Source organism: Ipomoea nil, unplaced genomic scaffold, assembly GCF_001879475.1.
Source record: "Ipomoea nil cultivar Tokyo-kokei standard unplaced genomic scaffold, Asagao_1.1 scaffold1110, whole genome shotgun sequence".
Classification (NCBI taxonomy): Eukaryota; Viridiplantae; Streptophyta; class Magnoliopsida; order Solanales; family Convolvulaceae; genus Ipomoea; species Ipomoea nil.
The window spans coordinates 144619-168379 of NW_017617538.1; the positions used below are offsets into that span (position 1 = coordinate 144619).

A 23761-nucleotide genomic window follows, 5' to 3' on the forward strand; every position below is an offset into this window, starting at 1 on the left:
GATCTATACAGACGTAAATCACGTACACGTTACGGTTTGGCCAAAGATTATGATCGCTTTGGAGATATTCAAATAAAGTAGCAATAATACGTACAATGATAGTAGTATGAGACATGATATCAAAGTACATTAAGGAGGACCCATAGGTTCATCTTCCTGCTCCTGTGATGGACAGATGAGGCCAGAGAACAGTGACGATGGCTCTTTGTCTTTACTCCCCGTTGAAGATCAGAAGCCATTTTTTCCCAGTTCTCCAGCTTTGATCATGGGCAGGGAAGCTCAGAAAAAGAAGAAGAAGAAGAAAAAAAAAAAGTGGTCTTTGGAAAATATTACTTTTTTTGCTCTGTGAGATTGTCAGCGGGAGAAGAAAGAAAGAAAGAAAGAAGATGTGGAAAATCATTTGAGTACAGGTGGCCTGGCTAGCAACTTTTAGCTGTGACAATGTAGAAGAAAACGAGAAGGAATCTACCAAAACCTATGCTGACTAGCTAGCTAGCTCACACTTTAGGGTTTCAAAAGCAAATGTTTAATTAACTACTACGGAGTACATGTTTCAAATGGGAATTCAACTTCTTTTGTTGGATTTGTAGTTGTTCAAGGAGTATATTGAGAAGGAATAGACCGCTTTTAGCTGCTGATTGTGTGAGAATTGAACTTGGTTTGTTAGATTTGTAGTTGTTCGAAGAGTCGTCCTAAGAAGGAATTCAACCGCTTTTAGTTTTGATTGTGTGGGAATTGAACTTCGTTTGTTAGATTTTTAGCTGTTCGAGGAGTCGTCCTAACAAGGAATTCAACCACTTTTAGTTGCTGATTGTGTGTGTGGGTGTGACACGACAACAATTTTTGGAATATAAATCTGCATACAAATTTGATTCAACTATTACACGATATTTTTTTAAAGTTACGAGCTGAGAAAAATTCGCAGTCATTATCCGATGATAGATGTGCACTAGGTAAAAAACATGTCCTGTGACCTTAGCTAACAAAGGATCACAAAGTGATAAATTAGTCTAAGTTGTCTATAACTAACTGGGTTCAAACCAAAGAATGAGATAGTATAGACCGTTCTCGCTCGAAGTTGAACTTAGAACCTTAATTCTAATTACCAATCTAACCGTCTAACCAAATTGAATGGATCGGAATTACCCCAAACTATTACATGATAGTTCAATTGGTGTGTGTAATGTGTATGTAAGAAGATTGTTGCAGTATCATAAGAAACATGACAAGCTTTCAGCATTATTAGCTAAAAGTTGAATGTATATATATAACGTTGGGTTATTTCCAGCGCCTGCTGACCGAGGTTGTCTCTGTCTTTTCTCTTCTTTTTAATTTTTTTTTTATTTTTTATTATAATGTCGGAGACACTCGATACCTAAGTAATAATGCTATCATTTTATTTACAAATAACATTATTTAAAAGGGAATCACTTTCGGAAAATATGAATTGTCTCTTTCACATATGTGATGTGACATATAGATCATCAAAAAATCATGGTCCGTAAATTTATTAAAATTTTTAAATTAAAAGGGGGGATATAAAAAATAATATGGTAGGTCATTCTTCAAAAATTAAAGTTACTTACTTCCCGACAATTAGCTTGCTCCCCATACACGTTTTTTGATTCCAAGGACAGTAAATGATATTTTATTTTGATTGTGAGGTACAATGATATATAACGAATAAAATATATTATTAAACTTTAGTGAAAAACAGTAAAATCGTTAAAGTAAGCTATGCATGCAATTTATTACTGATTATTAATCATGTTTTAACTTAATATTTTATTGCTTTTAATCTAGTTAGTCATTCCCACGTAGTAGTTTAACATGTAATATTCTCATCTCTAGAAAGTAATCATGTTTTAACTTAATACTTAATTACTTTTAATATTAGTTAGTCATTTAATTCCTAAGTAGTCCATTTCGATTCTTTTCAACACCTTCTTAGTTTAATCTGTCATATGAGGTCTTTCTAGTGCGGTTTACCTTACGGGCTATTAAATACAAGCATGGTTTACCCTACTGCACATCCTCAAGTACTGGTTGCGGAATTTTAACTTTTATACATGTTTGTTTTTATTCATTTATTAGGTATTATACCTTTTTTTTTTTTTATCATACCTCAATAATTTTCCTCACCATATTAAAAAAAAAAAAAAAAAAGTAATATAAATTGATAAAGTCTTTCACCTCTAGAGTGTTAGTCAATTCATCACTAATATCTAGTTTAATTAGCTTGAACTTGAGTTATATGATTAAGTTGGGAAAGATCTACATCATCTCATTCACACCTTTAGCTCGTAGGTAAATCTATAGTAAATTAATTATTCAAAGAATCATATATGTAGTCTATCGACTAATTGAAACGTCAAACTCATTTTATGATGTATCTAGATTTTGTAAGGGTATTTTTGTAACTGTCATCTATTCTCTATTTTTTCTAATAAATAAAATGGATTGTATTTACCTGTCCTTTAACAATAAAATAATAAAGAGATCGAAGAGACTAGATTTGAAACCCAAGAAAAATGGTGAGACAAATAAAAACGGTGATTTTTGTATATGAAAATTAAATTAAACTAAAACTTGTATGCGTGTCAAGACATTGTGGTGTAGTGGCACCGAGATTGCACTCTCATGGAGGTAATCTTGACTCTTTAATTTATACTTCAATAAATAGGGTAAGAAAGTAGTTATGAGCAGATACTACATTGTAATAGAGTCAGTATCATTAAAAAAAAAAAAAAAAAAAAATCTTGTATGGATGGGTGATTGAACGAGGAGGTAGAATAGATGGTAGCCCTTTGAATGTTGTTAAAGTTTTCCCAATATTATTACTGAATAATGGCAGCAACTCCATGGCAGTACAGGTTTCAATGAAGTAGAAAAAGGCATTAACTTCATTCTGAGTTCTCTGATCATAACGTTCACTGTTCATCTTTCTTCGCGGAGAAGGAGATGCCGTACCAACATGGAAATCATCATTCATCTAAACCAATAAAGAAGTGCACAAAAATAAAGGAAGACAAGCTTTTTTCATATACCCCCACCTGCATTTATTAGCACCTTTTAATTTAGATCCAATTCTCTTAAATTATTATTATTATTTCATCAAAATTTTAAGGTTTTCATGCATATATAAATATAAATATACAGACAAAATGATTGCTAAGCTGGTGTAAAAATGATAAATAACATATATTCAAATCGAGTTGTTAAACAGTTTAAATTTGCGCAACGATAAATTTAAATTTTTTTTTTAAAAGCACATTTTACTATATTTAAAAGTATAACATTGATACTGAGAAATTTTTTAATTTTCACATGGGGAATGCTTTTTGCGAGGATGTTAGTGTAAAAAAATTTAGAACAGATCACTATAGTTCAACAATCAACTTAAATTTTTAGTTAAGATTGAACACATTTTTAAATTTGGTATCAAAGTTAATTCCATGTCAAAGGTCATGTGTCCGAATCTCAATCTCACTTGATAAAAAAAAAACATATAATATAGAAATGTAAATGTACAATCTAACTGTACAGTGCAACTAAGGGTTGCGGACTTTCTCGTAAATTAAAGAAATGCACAACTAATACCCAAAAAAAAAAAAAAACATATCAAAATTGTGTTAACTAAGCTGTTAAATCTAGTTATAAAAGTGCACTATATTGTAGCATAAAAGTGAATTATGTAACTAGATGTACATAATATATATGAAAGAAATGCATTGTATGTGTTGAAATAACTCTGCAAAAAATGAAACATTATAATCGTAAAAGTATACAATTGGGCAAATTGTAAACGTTAAAGATTAGATAAAAGTCAACAATGCCCTGATGTTAATATAATGGATTCAAGAAGCCAATAACACCTAAACTATAATCTTTCATTTAATTTAGACAAAATGGATGGTCGTCATTTATTCAATTTTATACACTAGTGCCCCGAGCCCATACCCAATATATCCATCAACTAGCATACAATTCAATCACCCATAACATTTTACTCTCAAATGAACCATTGGTGTGTGTCTTGATGAACCTAAATAGATGGGTGAGATTTGCCTACACATTTTATCGAGTACCGTATTCTCATTTGATCACTCATGTACATATACACCCTCTCACACATATAAAAGCTCTTAGTCCCTTTTTTTTTTTTTTTTTTTCTTTTTCACTATTTAAAAAAAAATGTGGGTTCAAATTGGCTAAATTTTGATCAAAGTTGATGACTTTAATTTCCAGTTTAATTATTGTTTGAGTACCACTGACTCTATTACGATGGAATCGAACCCATAACTTCTCATTTGGGAAAGTCAATTCGTGCCACTAGACTATAAGGTCATTGGTCCAGGTTAATTATTTGATGACAACTTACATTGAACTTGTCATAATAACGTCAATTTCCTCCACCATGTTCTTCACTAGACGTACCAAAAATTTAAACTATTAAAAAGCTAGAATCAATTTCTGAAAACAAATCAAAAATAGATATTCATGAGAAACTAACGTCAATATTTAAGTTGTACGATGGTCTAGACATCGGAAAACATAAAACTTATATTAAGTAAAATCAATTGATAACATTTTGTTTGTATTAACGTGTACAAAAATCAAATGAAAGCTCACAAACATGGACCGAGACCGGTAAAAAGCCAAGTCCATCAATTGATGACTAAGGGATGATGTGATTGTGGTATATAAAGAAATAAAGTTATGCGCGCTTTCACTATGAACTATAATTTTTTAGGCAGATCCTAACAATGTCGATTAAGTCCCGTAGAAACATTTAAAAAAAAATGTTATCTTTATGAAAATTTGTACATTTTTCTTTTCCCAAAATGTTGAATCTCCAACCCCAAGGCCCCACACTCCCACCAGACAAAGCATTTGGGAATATGTAAATGACTCAATGGCTCAGCACACACCATAAGTTTATCAGATCAAGAATTCATATCAGATTGTAGGTACAATGAGCGTTCTTACAAAATCTTAACATATATGACATCTTAACATGATGAAAGATTGAGTCAGTTGTACTCATAAAAAAAAAAAAAAAAAACATGATGAAAGATTGAAAGGAGTATATTATTAAGGAAGAACAAAGTTTTTTTTGTTTTTTGGGGGGGGGTGGGAATTTAATTCAATGCTCATTATAATAAATAAACTGGCTAAGCTAATACAAGAACAGAAAGCCCATTGATCTTCCTCGAAAATATGTATGAATCTGCATGCAATTCGCCGCTGGATCGCTCTCTGCAAATCTTTATGATATTTGTACTGTTTATGATGAGATCAGTTGTAGTAATAGTAGTACATCCCCCTCTCATGATCCGTCTTGCTTTCATCGTTGAACAAATAGAACCCGTCATTGTTATTGCTTTCATGGCCGCCATTATTGCCGCTGCTCACCAGCTGCGTAACAACTTCAAGGTCATATTGCACCTGATTGTTGTTGTTATTCACCGGCGGAGGAGGAGGAGTAGGAGTAGTTGTGGCGGAGCCGCCGGGGGTGGCGAAATGTCCGCCGTTGCTGAAGAAATGGTGCTCGTCGGACGGCGGGGTTTCGGCGGCGGCGACGTGGTGGGTGTAATCGACGAAGAATTTCTGGGTTTGAATCTGGTCGACGTCGAAGAAAGCGTTTGCAGTGGGAGGGGAGACGATTTGCGCCTGGAAACAGTTCCCCAGCAGGTCGGGCTCTTGCTTGATGATTTCCGGCGGGTTTGGTTTAATGCAGCTCCCGTCGGAGGAGGAGGAGCCACTGGCGGGCTCGGCGCCGCCGCCGCCGCCGAACATGAGAAAATGTGGGTTACTGTTGGCGGGGCTAGTATACTGCATGGGGTTCAAGAAACCCTGGTTTTGTCCTTGATGATGGAAGGCGCCATTATTGGGAGCCCCCAGAGAAATTGTGTTATTATTATCGCACAGGAAATTTGGGATTGAGGACAGGGAATCCAGGGTGGAAAATGGGGACCGGATAGTCGGTGTGTAAAGAGAAAATATGGATTGCGGCGGCGGGGGTGGCGGCGGAGGCTGAAACGGGACAACCGTAGAAGGAGTGATAGTGGTCGCCGGAAACAATGGCGATTTCCTCTTATTGTAACCGGTGGAAGAAGACGGGAAAATCATCATCCCCATAAGCTTTTTCTTAAGCTTGGTATTCCAGTAGTTCTTGATATCATTGTCTGTCCTTCCAGGTAATTGTGCTGCTATTATTGACCACCTGCCATTATTCACATTTTTGTTACAAATTTAGTACGGAAAATAATCTCCAAAACATGAAAAGAAAACTACCCATCTACCAAATCGTGGTCCCTATCCCAATACGGATTATAATATAATATAAACAAATTAAAGCAAGAAAAAAAAAAGGTGGGGGATGAACTACTTCAAGTGCAGCTTTAATTTATGTCTATCTTGAAGATTTTGTATAGAAATGGTGAGACTTGTGAAATTGGGCATGCATGTAGGGACATGGAGACAGAAATCTAGGAGTCTATAACAAACCAAGTTTGAGATTTGGTGCATGTAGGTGTCTGGTCTCTTGTATTGTTGTTTCCTCTTATGGATGGAACAAAATCAACCCAGATGATGTGCTGACAAAATTGGGTATCTTTGGGGGATGCAACAAAAGCTTCTTTAGATTCAGATCTTTAGAACCCAGGAAATGAAAACACAGAAAAGAAAGAAAGAAAGAAAGAAAGGCACCTGCTTCCAATGGTGGCGTACAAGGTGCAAATAATTCTGTCTTCTTCATCAGAGAATTCGCCATGCTTGATATTGGGGCGCAGATAGTTCAACCATCTTAATCTGCAGCTCTTCCCGCATCTCTTTAGACCTAATTAATCCCATAAACACACATACACTTATAAAAAAAAGGGGGGTTTTGGATTATTGAAGCTAGGATAGGATTAATATTATGTATATATATATACCAGCTTTCTGGGGGAGAGCAATCCAGTTTCCACCAGTCCCATATTTCTCAATGAAATCTTTAAGTTTTGCATCTTCCTCTGGCGACCATGGCCCTTTCTTAACATTAGCTTTGTCACAGCAAGGAGCTCTACCCATCTTTCTTTCTTTCTATGTAAGGAGTGGTGTATATATGTAAAGGACTAAAGGGAGCTGAGGGCTGTGTTTTGTGTTCTCTTTGGTTAACTCTGAGTCTGTGTGAATTTGTGTGGAGGTGTAAGAGTCTTATATAAGGGGAAGGAGAGAGGATAGGGGCCTGCCCGGGCTGTTGTGGGAGGAGACTTCAGAACGGAATAAATAAATAATAAACACTAAAATAGGGAAATGAAAGAACCGAGTAAAAACCTTTTTTTTTTTTTCTTTTTACTTGGGTGAAGAAGACAAAACCCCTCACCCTTAAGGGTCCCCACCCTTCGGGTATTGGGGTGCAACTCGAAAAACGAGTTCAGCATCCTGTCATCCAAACTGTAGAATGAAGTGTTTATCACTACGTCAAAATCTATAGCTAGTAGCTAAGGTAAACTTTATTTCTTTATACTTACTTGCATAGCAGTCAGTGCCACGGTCCGATATTGGGATGCTGAACTCGACTCTCCGAGCCGTAGCCCAACACTAACGTAGACTGCTAAGCAAGTATAAAAAAATAAAATTGTATCATAAAATCAAACTGTTCATATTTGTTGGGGTTTCTCATTGTTTTCAAAAGGTAGGCAAGTATAAAAAAATAAAATTGTATCATAAAATCAAACTGTTCATATTTGTTGGGGTTTCTCATTGTTCTCAAAAGGTTGAATTCCCAATCCTAAAGGCTCCCCTCATTTGGAGAAATTACTCCCACACTGCCGCTGATGAGATTCAATCCCAGATCATTATTTCCAAACTTCACCCATGTAACCAATTGAACTGATCATACAGTCTTGTTAGGGTTTCTCGTGTAACTAGGGTTAGAATCTTTCATATTTAAAATATATATTTTTTTCGTTTTTGGGCAATAGAATCCAGAGAGGAAGTTAAATATTGGGTGGTCGAAAATGGCTTCATGCCAACAAATTTTGGCAGTGCAGTATAATGGTTTAACAATTTTTTTGTTTTTCTGTTGTTTTTATCGGCAGGCTGTGTTCTAAAAGATAAGGACTAATTAATGCCCTAATGGGCAAATATGGTGAAGGGGATTTTTTTTTTTTTTTTTTTTTTTATATCACAATTAAAATAGATGATTTTTTTTACTGAACTACCCATGGTTAAAAGTAATTCCAATTTGCAAATTCGAAATCAAGAAATAAAAAAGAAGACAATGACGCCATGATACCTCAGGTGGAAATCCCAAAGTGATAAAAGCTATAGAGACATAGGCTTTATAGTTTAAGTTGAGCGTATTAGGTATTGCGTCGACTGGAATTTCAGCTGGTCGACGCAGGTCCCATATGATTATTACTAGCTAGGTTGCCTTTATATATAAATATTATCATAATTAAAAACTTATGACTGTGCATTCAAAAAAAAAAAAAAACTTATGACTGTATTTATTTTCTTATACTTGTATATTAGTTAGAGACAGAATGCAAGACTCAAATTAATTCAGACAAATTTCTATTAAAAGCAACGTTATGACTTGTTGAACTAGATTTTGTTTTAAAATTCACCAACAATCCAAAATTACAATTTCACAAGGTTGTCATCATTTGAGACCCTCAAGACCATGTATGAGAACTTTATGCCTCCACTTTTGTGTTTCTTTACCTAGGTTAGGAATACAAGTCACTAGAATTAATATTACTTTACTATTGTTTTTTTTTTTTCCTTTGAAAATTTAGGCTTTTCTTTCCATTTTTATAAATCTAGTCATTTATCTATTAAATAAGTTACAAATTTAGTTCATCAGTTAACTAAAACATCAAGTTTCAATATATATATATACGCACACACACATATTGATTCAAATGAAACGCCATGTTCCCGTGCTGATTTCATCATTAGATATGCATAAATGCACCATAATGTGTTCAACAATGCACCAGGGTGAAATGCACAAATGCACCACACCCTGATGTATTTCTGAACATGTGGTGCATTTTTGCATATCTAATGATGCTTGACCGCATAGAAAGGTCTGTTGGCACGGGAAACCTCTCTCTCTCTCTCTCTATATATATATATATATATATATATATATATATATATATATATATATATATATATATAGAAAGAACTTTATATATATATAAAGAAATGCAACTTTGCCGTTAGAAAACTAGAATTACAATTGGAATTTTACGTTTCATTTGGTGGATGAAATGAATTTACAACTCATATAACAATTAAAAATTAAAATAAAATGTCTAATAACTACAATAAAATGACAACATTTATAATGCTGGAACAATTGCAGTGTGAAAAATAAAACGTGCAATTTTATTTATTTTATTTTTTTGGAAAAATGATACTTTTTCCCCCTGAGTTATATACTTATAGAACTTTTCCCCCCTCAATTATTTAGGTAAGCACATTAGCCCCTTCAGTTATTCTAAAAGTGGTGGTTTTTCCCCTTAATATATTAAATTGACATTTATACCCTTAAAATAAACATTTTATTTATTTTACTTCTCCAACAAATTATTGCGTATACGTAGGGATTACCACGATTCGGTTTGAACTGAATCGGACACTATAGCAATCGAATTAAAAGTTTCCGGTTATGATTCAGATCTAGAACCCAATATTTGGATTTCAATTTATTAAAATTATAAATCAAAAAAATTGGATCCTAAACCGTGAACCGACGGTTCCGGACCCAATTCGCGATTTTGAACCGTTTTTATTTTAAATTTTTATTTTTATTTTAAAAATAGTCTAAATTCAACAATAAATGTATTTTATTTTTTTCAGTTCGGAACATGAACCGTCCGTTCCGAAATTTTAATAAACTCTAAATATCGAGTTTCGATTCTAAATTGTAATTGGAATATTTCGGTTTGGTTGCTATAGTGTTTATTTGGTTTGAACCAAATTATGGTCATAATTTGTTGGAGAAGAAAAATAAATAAAATATTTATTTTACGGGTAAGTATGTCCATTTAACATTTTAGGGAGAAAAACAGCTACTTGAATAATTAAGGGGGAAAATTTTTAAAATTTTATTTTTATTTTAAAAATAGTCTAAATTCAACAATAAATGTATTTTATTTTTTCAGTTCGGAACATGAACCGTCCGTTCCGAAATTTTAATAAACTCTAAATATCGAGTTTCGATTCTAAATTGTAATTGGAATATTTCGATTTGGTTGCTATAGTGTTTATTTGGTTTGAACCAAATTATGGTCATAATTTGTTGGAGAAGAAAAATAAATAAAATATTTATTTTACGTGTAAATATGTCCATTTAACATTTTAGAGAAAAAAACAGCTACTTGAATAATTAAGGGGGAAAAAATACTATAAGTATATAACTCAGGGGAAAAAATGTCATTTTCCCTTATTTTTTTTTTCCTTTATCTGAGTATGAAATATTGTTATGTGTTTCATATTGATTTACGTGCAATCTACAACTTGTAGAGAACATAATAATGCCCAGTTTTTAACTTGGAAGTACGTACTGAGATTTTAGGATGTACAAAGAATTAGTGAACAAAGTGTACACCAATTAATTAACGTTGCAGACAGTTCATTAAATGTTGCTCTGATCCTCGGTTAAATATTTGAATTGTCGGAAGCGACAAACATTTCAAATTAGTGGGAAAAAAAATTATTTATATTTTTGTTTCGTAGAAAATTCATACGTTTACCAAAATTCTACTTTTTTACTTTTCTCCAACTTTAATTCAATAGTAGCACTACTGCTTTTCCCATTTGATTGCTACCTTATACCGTATACTTTATCGACTTGTATAAAGACCAAATGTAAAGTTTGACCGCTTTAAAGTACAAACTTTCTACATTGTATTGTAATGTATATGCTATCTTTTACACGTAATGTTGTACGTCTATGTGGGTATATATATATATATATATATATATATATATAGAATCGCACTCAGGTGCGAATGCTTCGCCCAGACGCGAAATAGGAATGAATTCTGTTCGTCCACGTGTCCAGATCTAATGGATGAGAAACACTGATTTTTTTAAAAAATGCGGTGGTATTTTCGTAAATAATTGAACATCGTAGTGCAAGTAAAATGTATTACAAGTGCATGTAAAATGTATTATAGGTGCAAGTAAAAATTTACACTGAGCATCAATACTTAGTTGCACCTATAGTTCTAAGTAGTTGCACACATAGTTATAAGTAGTTGCACCTAGGTGTATGATTGTTTGCGAGTGGTTTTCAGGGATATTACTACCCGCTGAACTCAGATCAATGAATGTTAACAAGGCAAAATTACATGCACTTATAGGTGAAAGTAGATGCACCTATAGTTATAAATAGTTGCACAAATAGTTATAAATAGTTGCACAGGTCACACCCAGGTGCATGAATGTTTGCGGAAAGTGAATGCTAACAAGGAAAAATTACATGCACTTATAGGTGAAAGTAGATGCACCTATAGTTATAAGTAGTTGCACCTATAGTTATAAATAGTTGCACAGATAGTTATAAGCACACCCAGGTGCATGAATGTTTGCGAAAAGTGAATGCTAACAAGGCAAAATTACATGCACTTATAGGTGAAAGTAGGTGCACGTGTAAGTGATTTTACTTGCACTTCGATGTTCAATTATTTACGAAAATGCCACCGCGTTTTTTTTTAAGTTATTAGATCTGGACACGTGTCGCGCGCTGATTCGTTCGCATTTCTCTCCTGAGCACTTATTTGCACCTGAGTGCATCCCTCTATATATATATATGGACACCCTCCAATGCGAACGGCTGCCTAGAAAAGAATTAAAAATCATTTACAGCTGTCCACATGTCCATATCAACAAATCAGATATAATTTTAAAAAAACGACGCGTTGACATTCGTAAATAACTCGAACTTTGGTGCAAGTAAATGTGTTATAAGTGCAAGTAGCTGGTACATCTTTACAAGTAAATGATGCAAGTAAAATCACTTACAAGTGCACCTATTTTCACTTACAAGTGCAAGTAATTACCTTGTTAACATTCGTGCACCTTGGTGCAACTAATTATAACGTTAGTTGCAACTAGTTATAACGTAAGGTGCACTTAGTATTGATGCTCAAATGCTCAATGTAAATTTTACTTGCACCTGTAATATATTTTACTTGCACTTGTAATACATTTTACTTGCACTTGTAATACATTTTATTTGCACTTCGATGTTCAATTATTTACGAAAATACCACCGCATTTTTTAAAAAAAGCATTGAGAGATATACCCCCGGTAAGCCAACCATACGGTCGACACCGACTGTCCTTCGGATAAGATGGTCGGGTCGCCCGCCTCATGTCCCCTCAATGGGTGAGATCTGAGTTTAATCAATGGTTGAGATCTCACCTTATTTTTCTCTTTCAGAATCCTTCGCATTTGATCCGTATTATGTGTGTGTGTGTGTGTGTATACACACACACACACACACACACACACACACTTCGAGTGCAAATTTTTTTTCTTCAAGTGCATAATTTCCCTCTTTTAAATAAGTATATAGTTTCATTCTTCAAGTGCACATTGTTTCCCTAGTTTCCAGTACATATTGTTCTCCCTTAAATAATGAATTAATTAAACCCCCATTAAACTCGGAATCCTTGGACCCTGCTGAACACCATAGGCCTTCGACCCATCTATTCAAATAGTTTTTACCTGCACAAGACCATTGAATTGAATTGAATTTTGAAATATGATGAAATTCACAACAGAATTGAAGGAGAATAGGCCTGGGATTGATCGCGCGACAGCAAAATTGAAGAGCATTGAAGGATAATAGGCTTGGGATTGATCGCGCGACAGCAAAATTGAAGGAGAATGGGGTGAGAATGATCGTGACAGCTTATGTAAAATTTTTATTTTAGATGTTAAGATCAACGCCTCAGGTTTCACCCCATTTTTTAAACTATGAAATCTTTTGTACTTGATCTTAGACATATATATATATATATATATATATATATATATATATATATATATATATATATATATATATATATATATATATATATATACAATTCTAATAAGAGCCAATAATGTTAGGCCCGAGATCTCCAAGAAGAAGCTGGGTTTCCCGAGATCTCGGATTTTGAAAGCAGCCGCAAGACGACATAACAGAGTATTAATAAGTGTAGCACTGCTCCCTAGCATAATGATATCATCCACGTACACCAATAAAAACACCTGACATCCATCCAAGCTGTAGTAGAATAGGGATACATCCGTCTTCGAGGCGCTAAAACCGGTAGTAAGAAGAAAGTCATGCAGGCGTTTAAACCACGCGCGGGGTGCTTGCTTGAGCCCGTAGAGAGACCTCTGTAGGTGGCATACATGATCCGGATGAGCCGGGTCTTCATATCCCGGAGGCTGCTTCATATACACGGTCTCCGCTAGATGCCCATTCAGAAAGGCATTGTGTACATCCAACTGCCGTAGCGTCCACTTGTTGGATATTGCCAAACAAAGAAGAAGACGAACAGTTGTCGGCTTAACAACTGGACTGAACGTGTCGAAAAAATCTTCTCCGGCTACTTGATTATAACCCTTGGACACAAGCCGTGCTTTATACCGTTCGATAGACCCATCAGCATTCCGTTTGGTGCGGAATACCCATTTGCACCCAATAATATTCATCGTGGGTTTAGGCAGGACTAGACTCCAGGTATTGTTGTGCAATAGGGCGTTAAATTCTTGATCCATAGCATCCCGCCACTGTGGATGACCCACAGCTTGGGAGTAACAAGTCGGATTAGCTGTAGCGGCTGTGAGGGCCTGAAACTCTTCATCAGTACCTCGAGTCTGACCACGTAGACGCATTACATGAGCTCGTTCTTGTGGTTGAGCCCGACCCCGACCTCGACCTCGTCCCCGACCCCGCCCCCGAGTAGTCGGGATAGCGGGCTCAATTGCCAAAGGCGGCTCTTCTTGAGCTATAGGACTCGGGTCAGAGTCTTGTGATATGTCAGGTTGCACTGTAGTCTAAATATGAGCGGGCACAACGGGTCCAGATGCCCACGGTACAGGGTGTACCTGAGCCACACGAGGAGCTATACCTGTAACAAAAGGAAAAATGGTTTCATCAAACCGCACATGGCGGCAGACATAAATTTTTCCACTGGTTAGGTCCATGCATCTGTAACCTCGGAAGGATAGAGGGTACCCCAGGAAGACACAAGGTGTGGACCGAAACTCTATCTTATGCCGATTGTAAGGCCTAAGATAGGGAAAACACAAACAGCCGAAGACACGTAGAAACTGATAGGGTGGTATTTTGTGATGTAGGCGGAAATAAGGACTGTCAAATTTTAGGACAGGAGTGGGTAGGTAATTAATGAGACATGTTGCTGTCTCAAAGGCAAAATCCCAGTATTGTTGAGGGACTGAACCTTGAGCTAAAAGAGATAAGCCCGTTTCGACAATATGTCTGTTGCGGCGCTCAACTCTTCCGTTTTGCTCGTGGGTGTATGCACACGACTGGCGGTGATTGATCCCGAGGGTTTGAAAAGTGGTGTGCAATTTTCGGTACTCACCCCCTAAATCGGATTGTATGGACTTGATAGAGCGCGAGAATTGTCGCTCTACCAAAACACGAAAAATATCAAATACTTTATAGATGTCTGATTTTACCCTTAATGGATAAAACCAGCAATAGCGTGAAAAATCATCTACAAAGAGAAGAAAATAGCGGAAGCCACTAGACGAGATAACTGGTGCAGGCCCCCAGATATCCGTGTACAGTAAGTCAAGTACATTATTGCTAGTAGTATTGAGTCTATCTAATGGAAAACGACAAGACTTGCCGAGATGGCAAGCCGTACATGACCCGAAACTAACACTATTTTGCGTAACTGAACAATGTTGCAGAATTTTATTCTGGACCAATTTGTGAGGGTGACCAAGCCTGCGATGCCATATCGTGGGTGGTGCCCGGGAACTGACGAACGCGAAGTCACTTCGGGAAATTGGCAACTTGTAAAGACCTCCAGAAGTCGGGCCTTTAAGAAGCACCGCCTTGGTTTTGGAATCCTTCACAACGAAACAACTGTCATGAAATTCAAAAAACACAGAATTGTCTTTAGCAAATTTTTGAACAGATAAAAGGGGGACAGTTAATTCGGGGACATGTAACACATTAGACAGAAACAGGTGTTTTGACACAGAGGGGATCGATGCATGACCAACCCGCGAAATTTCTAAGCCTGTACCATTTCCCACTCTCAACGTGTCCGGACCGGTGTATTCCTCCGATGATGTTAACATTCCAACTTCCAGAGTCGCGTGAGCCGTGGCCCCAGTGTCAGGGTACCACGCCTCGGCCGACAGTACGGTAGTGACCGGAGTTTCGACCGACACGGCGACATGTGCCTGCGCAGGTGGTTGTGTTGTATACCGTTTGTAACAGTATACCGCGGTGTGTCCATGTGCCTTACAAATTTGGCACCGGGGACCACCACCACGTTGGTTGCGGCCGCCACCCCGCTGATTCCGACCGCCACGCCCACCGCGCCAGTTACTCTGCCTGCCTCCGCCGGTGTTGCCGTGACCGCCGGTGTGGCGTCCTCCGTTTCCACTGCCTCGGCCGGCGTAGAAGGACGAGTGCGACCCGGTTGCAGCGCCATCTGCGAAATCATCAGCAAGGATGAAGTCGGCAGCTTGGAGATGATCCGCAAGGTGCGGAAGGGAAACCGGAGCGTGAGCCGTCAACGACGCCGCATATGCCCTGTACTCCGGACGCAAGCCCCGTATCACATACGGGTTTTGCTCGGCCATGGACAACGGCTGGCCGGCTTGTGCAAGCGCTTCCACCAATAGCTCTGCTTTGCCGAGGTAATCACCGGGCGTGGACGCCCCTTGCCGGAGCGCCTGGAACTGCCCAAGCAGACTCAAACACCGCGCCTGCGAGTTAGAACCGAGGGCGGTGCAGATAGACCTCCATACGTCGGCGGCAGTGTCACGGCCAACCGCGAGGTGAAGAACCTCGTCCGACATCGACGATATGAGAAGGCTCAATATCGATTGGTCCTGAAGAACCCAGGCCTTGTGCGCCGGGTTGGGGATCGTCGGAGCAGAGGTGGTGCCGGTTCCCGATTCGCCGGAGGAGGTTGCAGAGAGAAACGCCGGCGAACAGGGTGTAGTGCCGTCCACATGGCCAATGAGATCCTGACCTCTGAGAAACGGGAGAAGTTGAGTCCTCCAAAATAGAAAGTTTCTCGAGGTCAGTTTCATCGAGATGAAATGGTGAGCTCCCGATAGCGGATTGCCGGTCGCCGGAGCTGAGCCGCCGGCAGCGGCGGATGGGGTCCTCTCGGAGGAATGCGACGACATGGTGGGGGTAGGGAGGGGGTTGGTTGTTTGCGGTGGAGGATCGTGTTTTGGCTGATACCAGATGAGAATTCAATATTCCAATTCAATAGGGAAAGATAGGATTACAAGAGTGTATATCTGAAACTACCTCTAACTGATCCTATCTACCAGGTTATTAACAGAAGACTAATCCTAACCACATATAACCAACTATAGGTTATAACATAAATATAATAATAACACTAATATTATTCACACTCTTATTAAACTAAATAAAGTAGTAGCTACAACAAAAAATAATACATATGCATTTAATTAATTTAGAATTAGATGTCTATAATGCCTTTATTTTAAAAAAAAAAATTATTCATTATAAAAAATTTAAAAATAGATATAATTTCATTAGTTATATTATCTTTATTTTCTACCATTCAAAGATTCATTACCTTCAAATTTATCAATTTATTATATTCACTCTATTGTCCATTGTCTTCTTTTTACATTATCTTGTAATTAAATATCAAAGTTATAATACAAAATACATTATATATATTTATTTACCAAGTATTTTATACAAATATAATAAATATTAATATTTTGTTCAATACTTTCACATGATAACCTACGACACACATCTCACAATGCATGAAACATGTAGGGAAAAACTACCACTACCAAATATCGATTAGAAAATTCAATAAATATTATCTTGCATTTATATATTTTGAATTACCAATTTAAATAAACAAATTCAATATTTATTTACATATGCATGAACATCTCCGATATGCATGTCCACCTTGCAAGGTGGACACGGTTCCATAGCATAATTTGCCCACTTTATTGCTCTTAAACTAAATAAAGTAGTAGCTACAACAAAATACATATACATTTAATTAATTTAGAATTAGATGTCTATAATGCCTTTATTTAAAAAAAAAATATTCATTATAAAAAATTTAAAAATAGATATAATTTCATTAGTTATATTATCTTTATTTTCTACAATTGAAAGATTCATTACCTTCAAATTTATTAATTTATTATATTCACTGCATTGTCCATTGTCTTCTTTTTACATTATCTTGTAATTAAATATCAAAGTTATAATACAAAATACATTATATATATATATATATATATATATATATATATATATATATATATATATATATATATATATATATATATATATATTTATTTATTTATTTATTTACCAAGTATTTTATACAAATATAATAAATATTAATATTTTTGTTCACATGATAACCTACGACACACATCTCACAATGCATGAAACATGCAGGGGAAAACTTCCACTACCAAATATCGATTAGAAAATTCAATAAATATTATCCTGCATTTATATATTTTGAATTACCGATTTAAATAAACAAATTCAATATTTATTTACATATGCATGAACATCTCCGATATAATATTGCGTTGATATACTTTGAAATACTTATTTAAAAATAATCATTGGGCATTATCCCATTCGCGCAAAGCGCGTAAAAAAAACTAGTATATATATATATATATATATATATATATATATATATATATATATATATATATATATATATATATATGTATGTATGTATGTATGTATGTATGTATGTATGTATGTATGTATGTATGTATGTATGTATTACTTTTTTTGATACCATTTTATGTGTCAAAGTTTAGTTTATGAGATTTGACTCAAGTTGTTTACAATTTATGTTTTTGTAGTATTTTATTTAGTGTAAGTATAATAAATTTATATATTTAGAAACTATATCAAAAATGAAATTAAGCGCACCCCGAAAGGAGGGTGGCCACTTGGGTAGATCATGATTCTTACATTAAGTCACAAATTCAATTGTTGCCAATATCCTCTCAGTCGCGCCCGTCACACAATGTTTTCTTAGTATAATTTGTCTCTACTTTGTTATTTGCAAGCTACTCTATAATCTATACTATACAAGAGTAAGATCGATTTACCTATTACAAACCCTAAAATAGTGGTTGTGGGTTTCCCTCTTCATCCAAAGCAAAGTGCCATCAACCGCAAAAAATAAAAAATAAAAAATAAAAAATAAAAAATAAATAAATAAATAAATAAATAATAAAAAACTCGAATTTAATTTTTTAAAAACAAATATATTAAAGAATATAAGCAAATAAAGAAAATATTCAATATAATTAATGAATAGTAAATGTGCTAGGTAAATTGAGACATAAAGAGTATTTTTTTTTTATTACTTATATTGTATATACAAATTTATTAGGTTGACTCTTGGAAAGTAAAGTCTAACATATTACCATTGAAATATGATGTTAACTATTATATTCAAGTATATAAGTAAATAAAGTTATTACTGTTAAGGCTGATAGATATTGTGAGGATTATTTGACGAGGCAGGGTTTCAAGTGTAACGTTCTGAAAAAATCTTAAAAGATTTGTATACTACAAGTTTGCATGTTCTATTAACTAATAGTGCAGAAACTGTCGACATAACATGTGCCATATAAAATGTATAGTGCTTTTACATTGACTCAATACTTTATTTCAATAGTAAAAAGTAACTTTTCCATTTACCTAACGAAAATAGGGGTGAGCATAGTTCTATTTTGGTTACTTGAATTGAAAATTGATATCTCTCTCTCTCTCTCTATATATATATATATATATATATATATATATATATATATATATATATATATGGAAAGGTTCAGGTACGGGTAAAGCTTCCCGTACGGTTGTGCGGTTAGATCTGAGCCATTGATCAAATCTAGATCAACGGCTCAAATCAATGAAAATTAAAAAAAAAAAAAAAACGCGTGTCTGGAAGCATAAGTATAAGCTAAGTGATAGAAACACGCACCTTAAGTGTTAGATCTTAAGCACAAACTCACGCACATTAAGTACAAAACTCACGCACATTAAGCACAACCTCACGCACATTAAGTACAAAACCCACACACTTTAAGTATTAACTCACAGACCTTAAGTTTCAACAACTACTGACATTAAGCACAAACTTACGCATATTAAGTACAAAACCCACGCACATTAAGCACAACCTCACGCACATTAAGCACAAAACCCACGCACTTTAAGTATTAACTCACAGACCTTAAGTTTCAACAACTACTGACATTAATCACTAACCTCACACATTAAGCACAAACCCTACGCACATTAAGCACAAACTCCACTCACATTAAGAACAAATCTCACGCACCTTAAGAACAAAAGCCACACTTTAAGTTTTAACAACTACTCACATTAAGCACAACCCCACGCACATTAAGCACAAAACTCACGCACCTTACGCACAAGACTCATGCATCTTATATACAAAACTCACGCACATTAATTACAGAACCGCTCACCTTAATTTTGACCTAGATGCAAAAATTAAAAAATTGCCACGCATTTTTTTTAAATTTTGGTAACTCTGAACGTTGATTTAAGCGAGATGAATGACCCAGATTAAACCGCACCTGGGCACCCTAACCCCACCAGAACCTAATTATATATATATATATATATATATATATATATATAAAGCAAAATTAAGTAGGGAAAAAGTTTATTGTTTTCAAATTTAATGGTAAAGTTTTATATTTAATATAATTTGTGTATATATTCATTTAAATCTCAATTATAATTAATTTGACTCCATATATATAAAAAGGAGAAATTAGATATAAAATAAACATAGTTCTTACATAAATAATCTTAAATGAATAAGTTTTTGGTGGAGATTTTCGACAAATATTTTCTGTTGTTTTAATTACAAATTTTATTTAAAACGTTAGTTATATAATTAAAGTAGTTATTTCAAATTCAAATTCAAATAATAATACAAGTAACAATAAACTTGTCCCATGGCTTTGGGAATGGAGCAGCTTTAAATCTCTAGGCCAGCTGTCTCACCCAAAAGAGGTGCCTACAATTCAGCGAGGGGATTAGTCACTGTGTCCGACGGTGAAAACCCTGGGTATACCAAAAAAAAAAACAAAAAACTTTAAAGTCAACATAATAATAACATAATTAAACTTTTAAAAATATTAAATATTACATTGTATTGTTATATTTACATTTTAAATAAAACTAATTCTGAGCTGAAGAACTCAAGTGCGTTTTTATGTTTCCACAACCATTACTTTCTTTGCTAATTTATAGGATGTTAAAATTTTCATTGGTAAATTTGTTAATTTAATATTAGTCCGTGCATCGCACGGGACAATTACTAGTTTAAATTAAATTTTAAATTTAGAGTGAATATAATACTTTTTTAAAAAAAAAATAATAAAGAAGCTAATTCATTAATTATAGGGTGAAAAGTTTACAATAAGATTGATGGAATGGTTAAATATTCCTTATAGTCGGACATAGAAACAACTTCCCTAGTAATGCTACAGAAAACTTGATTCGCAGACTGTTTCACAAATATGAAGCTGAATTCTTAGGAGGAACTTAAAGCTTCTTGAATGATTTGGTTAAACGTACCCCAGACTGGCACTAGTTGAATAGTTTTGCACACCGCCTGAGTATCTATTTCCATTCTACTATCCATTGACAATATCTCCATCGGGCTGAATTGTATATCATAGTTCAGATGAATGTCTTTTTCATTGTCATGTTTGTCACTCATGATGATATTCACATACCCCATGACCAGTTTTATCGTTTCACACTTTATGAAAAAGAACTTGCCAAGTAAACGAGAGGAAGAAACTCGTCAAAATAACGAGAGGAAAAACATAGAAAACTGCAAACAAAATTAAACCAGTAAAACAAAGCAAAGGGAAACAACAATGCGAAAATAAGAGAGTAACGACCGGTAGCGGTGGAGATGGAGGGGTGGGGCAAGGCGTAACTGGTGGCGAAGGTGGAGAATTGACGAGAAGACAGTGAAGGCAGAAAAAGACAATTAAGGCGGATGCTGTCTGCGGTGGATATGGCGGCGGCGGAAGACCATCGGACGCCGTCTCCGATTTGCTTGCTTCACGGAGGCGACGACCGTGTAAAAATTTGAGCGGTTGAAAACCAAAGGCGAGAGAGAATTAGAGAAGCCCTAATCTCTCAAATGACTTTTAGGGTGAATATAATATGATTAGTTATGGATTATACAGTGATGTTATATTATAGCATACTCAAATATAAATTTTATTGCAAAAACTTATGTGGGACTGTCTCACAGATGCTTGTCCGTGTGACGGATCTTGGGTATAAATATCACAATTTTAGTTATAAGTATTATAATATTTTTATTAGTAACAATCAATAATTTTATCTCAATTAGTATCATATTTTTACATATAAGTATTACAATATCCATCTATCATAACTTATTCATAAGTAACGATTTATTTTTAGTTCAAATTGGTATTAAATTTTCAACAATAAGTATTTCTTTCAAAAGTAATATTTAACATATAAGTATTACAATATTTACATTAAAATTACACTTTGTGAGTATAGCAATTTTAGTTATAAATATTACAATATTTATCATTGGTAATAATCATTACCCTAAATAGTATCACAAATTTACATATAAATATTACAATATCCATTATAAATAATAGTTTGTTTATTTCAAATTAGTATTAAATTTTCTATAATAAGTATTAAGATTTCTATCATAAGTAACAAACAGTTATCCTAGTTTTGACCATCTAACGAATTAAGATCCATAAGACAATCTCACACAAGTGTTATTCGAATTTGATTAGTTCGCGTATTAGATGTTTTAAATTTTGTTTCACGTCTAATTCGAACTTTGTTGGATGAAGGCTCCAATATCCTGCTATCGAAACGTGATATTAATTGCTATGTGAATAAAACGAAATAAATTTGTGCATTTGCTACTAGATATACCTTTTAGTATATATACTATAAGTGATTGATCTTGACAATTGATATTAGAGTACGTCACGGGCACACATGCTTTGTAGTTGAGGTTGGAAGGTGTTGAGAGCGATATTGTTGGGAAAAAAGCTTGGAGGGTGAAGTTCAATATCCTCCCAACGAACGAGTAAAATTACCTTTTTGCTACTAGTTATAACTTTTGACGTAATTGTAAAGACTTAATCCTAATAAACTTGATAAACTCTATATATAATTACATCCCCTAACATCATTATTTTGGATGACATGATAAACTCCTAGCTATTGTTTGAGAGTGTGCGAATGATTAATCCGTTCATGTGTAATAACGTAGCGTAATTGTTTTGATTTTAATAAACACTCATATAGTCGTTTTTTTTTTTTTTTTTTTTTTTTTTTTTTTTTTTTTTTTAAGTTTAAAAACATACAAAATTATTAACTATGAATTTGAATATGGAATCACAAGAATCCGTTACCTAAAAGTTTAAAACATTAAAATAATTTCGAATATTAGCATCATCAAAACAAAGACTGTAACGGCAACTAATAATCTGTATGAATCAACTACTTCTGCTGCATCATCTGAAAATTCGAAAATGATATCATCACTACTCCCGTCACTTCCAATTTCCTAAACAACCAGCCCCTCAGTACCTCGTAAATTACGAATCCCAATACATTATAATACTCCGTATTAAATGAGTTAATACCATCTAGGGTCTTCTGAGTATAGTGGTTTTTCCACGTTTAGTCCTAAACTTTTAAATGACCATCTGTAGTCTTTGACTTTCAAATTATTACCATCCGTAATCCAAGTTAATCACCCATATTCCTTCAATTATCAAATTTTAACCAATTATGGTCATTCTATGAGGACCATGGCTAGTTAAATTTTGGAAGTTGAAAAATCATGGATGGTTAACTTGGACCACATATGACAACAATTTGAAAGTCAAAGGATCACGGGTAAGCAATTTGAAAGTTCAGAACTAAACGTGGCAAAACAACTGTACTCCTATTAAAATTTGTAAATATATCCTGAGTTAATTTCATTTTTTATCCTAGATTTATAGGTGACAATTCACTTTTAATCCTTTTTTTATTAGAACATTCTCATTTGGTCCTAGTATTATCGTGGCATGACCATTTTTAGTCCTACATCTTCAAAATCGTTAAAATATCGTTAAATACAAAGACTTTTCAATCTTTTTTATATAAAGTATGTTGAATAGCTATATTTTTTATGTTTATTTTTTTTTAAACATTCATAATTGAAGACCAAAATGTTCTTGTATTTAACGATATTTAAACTATTTTGTCGATAAAGGTCTAAAAATGATCATACAAAGATAATACTAAGACCAAAAGTGAATATTCTAATAATAATAAAAAAAAGAACTAAAAGTGGACTGTTACTTATAAATTAAAAAAAAAAAAAGTGAAATAAACTCATATATCCTCGAAACTTAAGTATTTATCTCGAGCCT

The 23761-nt window shown here is 34.5% G+C and overlaps 1 protein-coding gene and 1 long non-coding RNA gene across 2 annotated transcripts; one reads left to right on the top strand and one right to left on the bottom strand.

The window, feature by feature from the left end:
- Positions 1-5070: 5070 nt before the first annotated feature.
- Positions 5071-7169, bottom strand: LOC109183323 (transcription factor MYB44-like). Its single transcript, XM_019333410.1, has 3 exons — positions 6939-7169; positions 6712-6841; positions 5071-6226 (listed from the first exon to the last, which is right to left on the bottom strand). Exons 1-3 carry the CDS (start codon positions 7072-7074, stop codon positions 5299-5301), a joined length of 1194 nt encoding a protein of 397 aa, XP_019188955.1. The 5' UTR covers positions 7075-7169; the 3' UTR covers positions 5071-5298.
- Positions 7170-7581: 412 nt separating this feature from the next.
- Positions 7582-23231, top strand: LOC109183324. Its single transcript, XR_002054522.1, has 3 exons — positions 7582-7592; positions 22348-22355; positions 23149-23231. It is a non-coding gene; the product is annotated as an uncharacterized LOC109183324 (long non-coding RNA).
- The last annotated feature ends 530 nt before the right edge of the window (positions 23232-23761 follow it).

Coding starts and splice junctions, on each gene's coding strand:
- LOC109183323 (XM_019333410.1), bottom strand. CDS start 7,074: ATGGGTAGAGCTCCTTGCTGTGACAAAGCTAATGTTAAGAAAGGGCCA. Junction 6,842..6,938: donor TGCTCTCCCCCAGAAAGCTG/GTATATATATAT, acceptor GGGATTAATTAG/GTCTAAAGAGATGCGGGAAG. Junction 6,227..6,711: donor TACGCCACCATTGGAAGCAG/GTGCCTTTCTTT, acceptor GAATAATGGCAG/GTGGTCAATAATAGCAGCAC.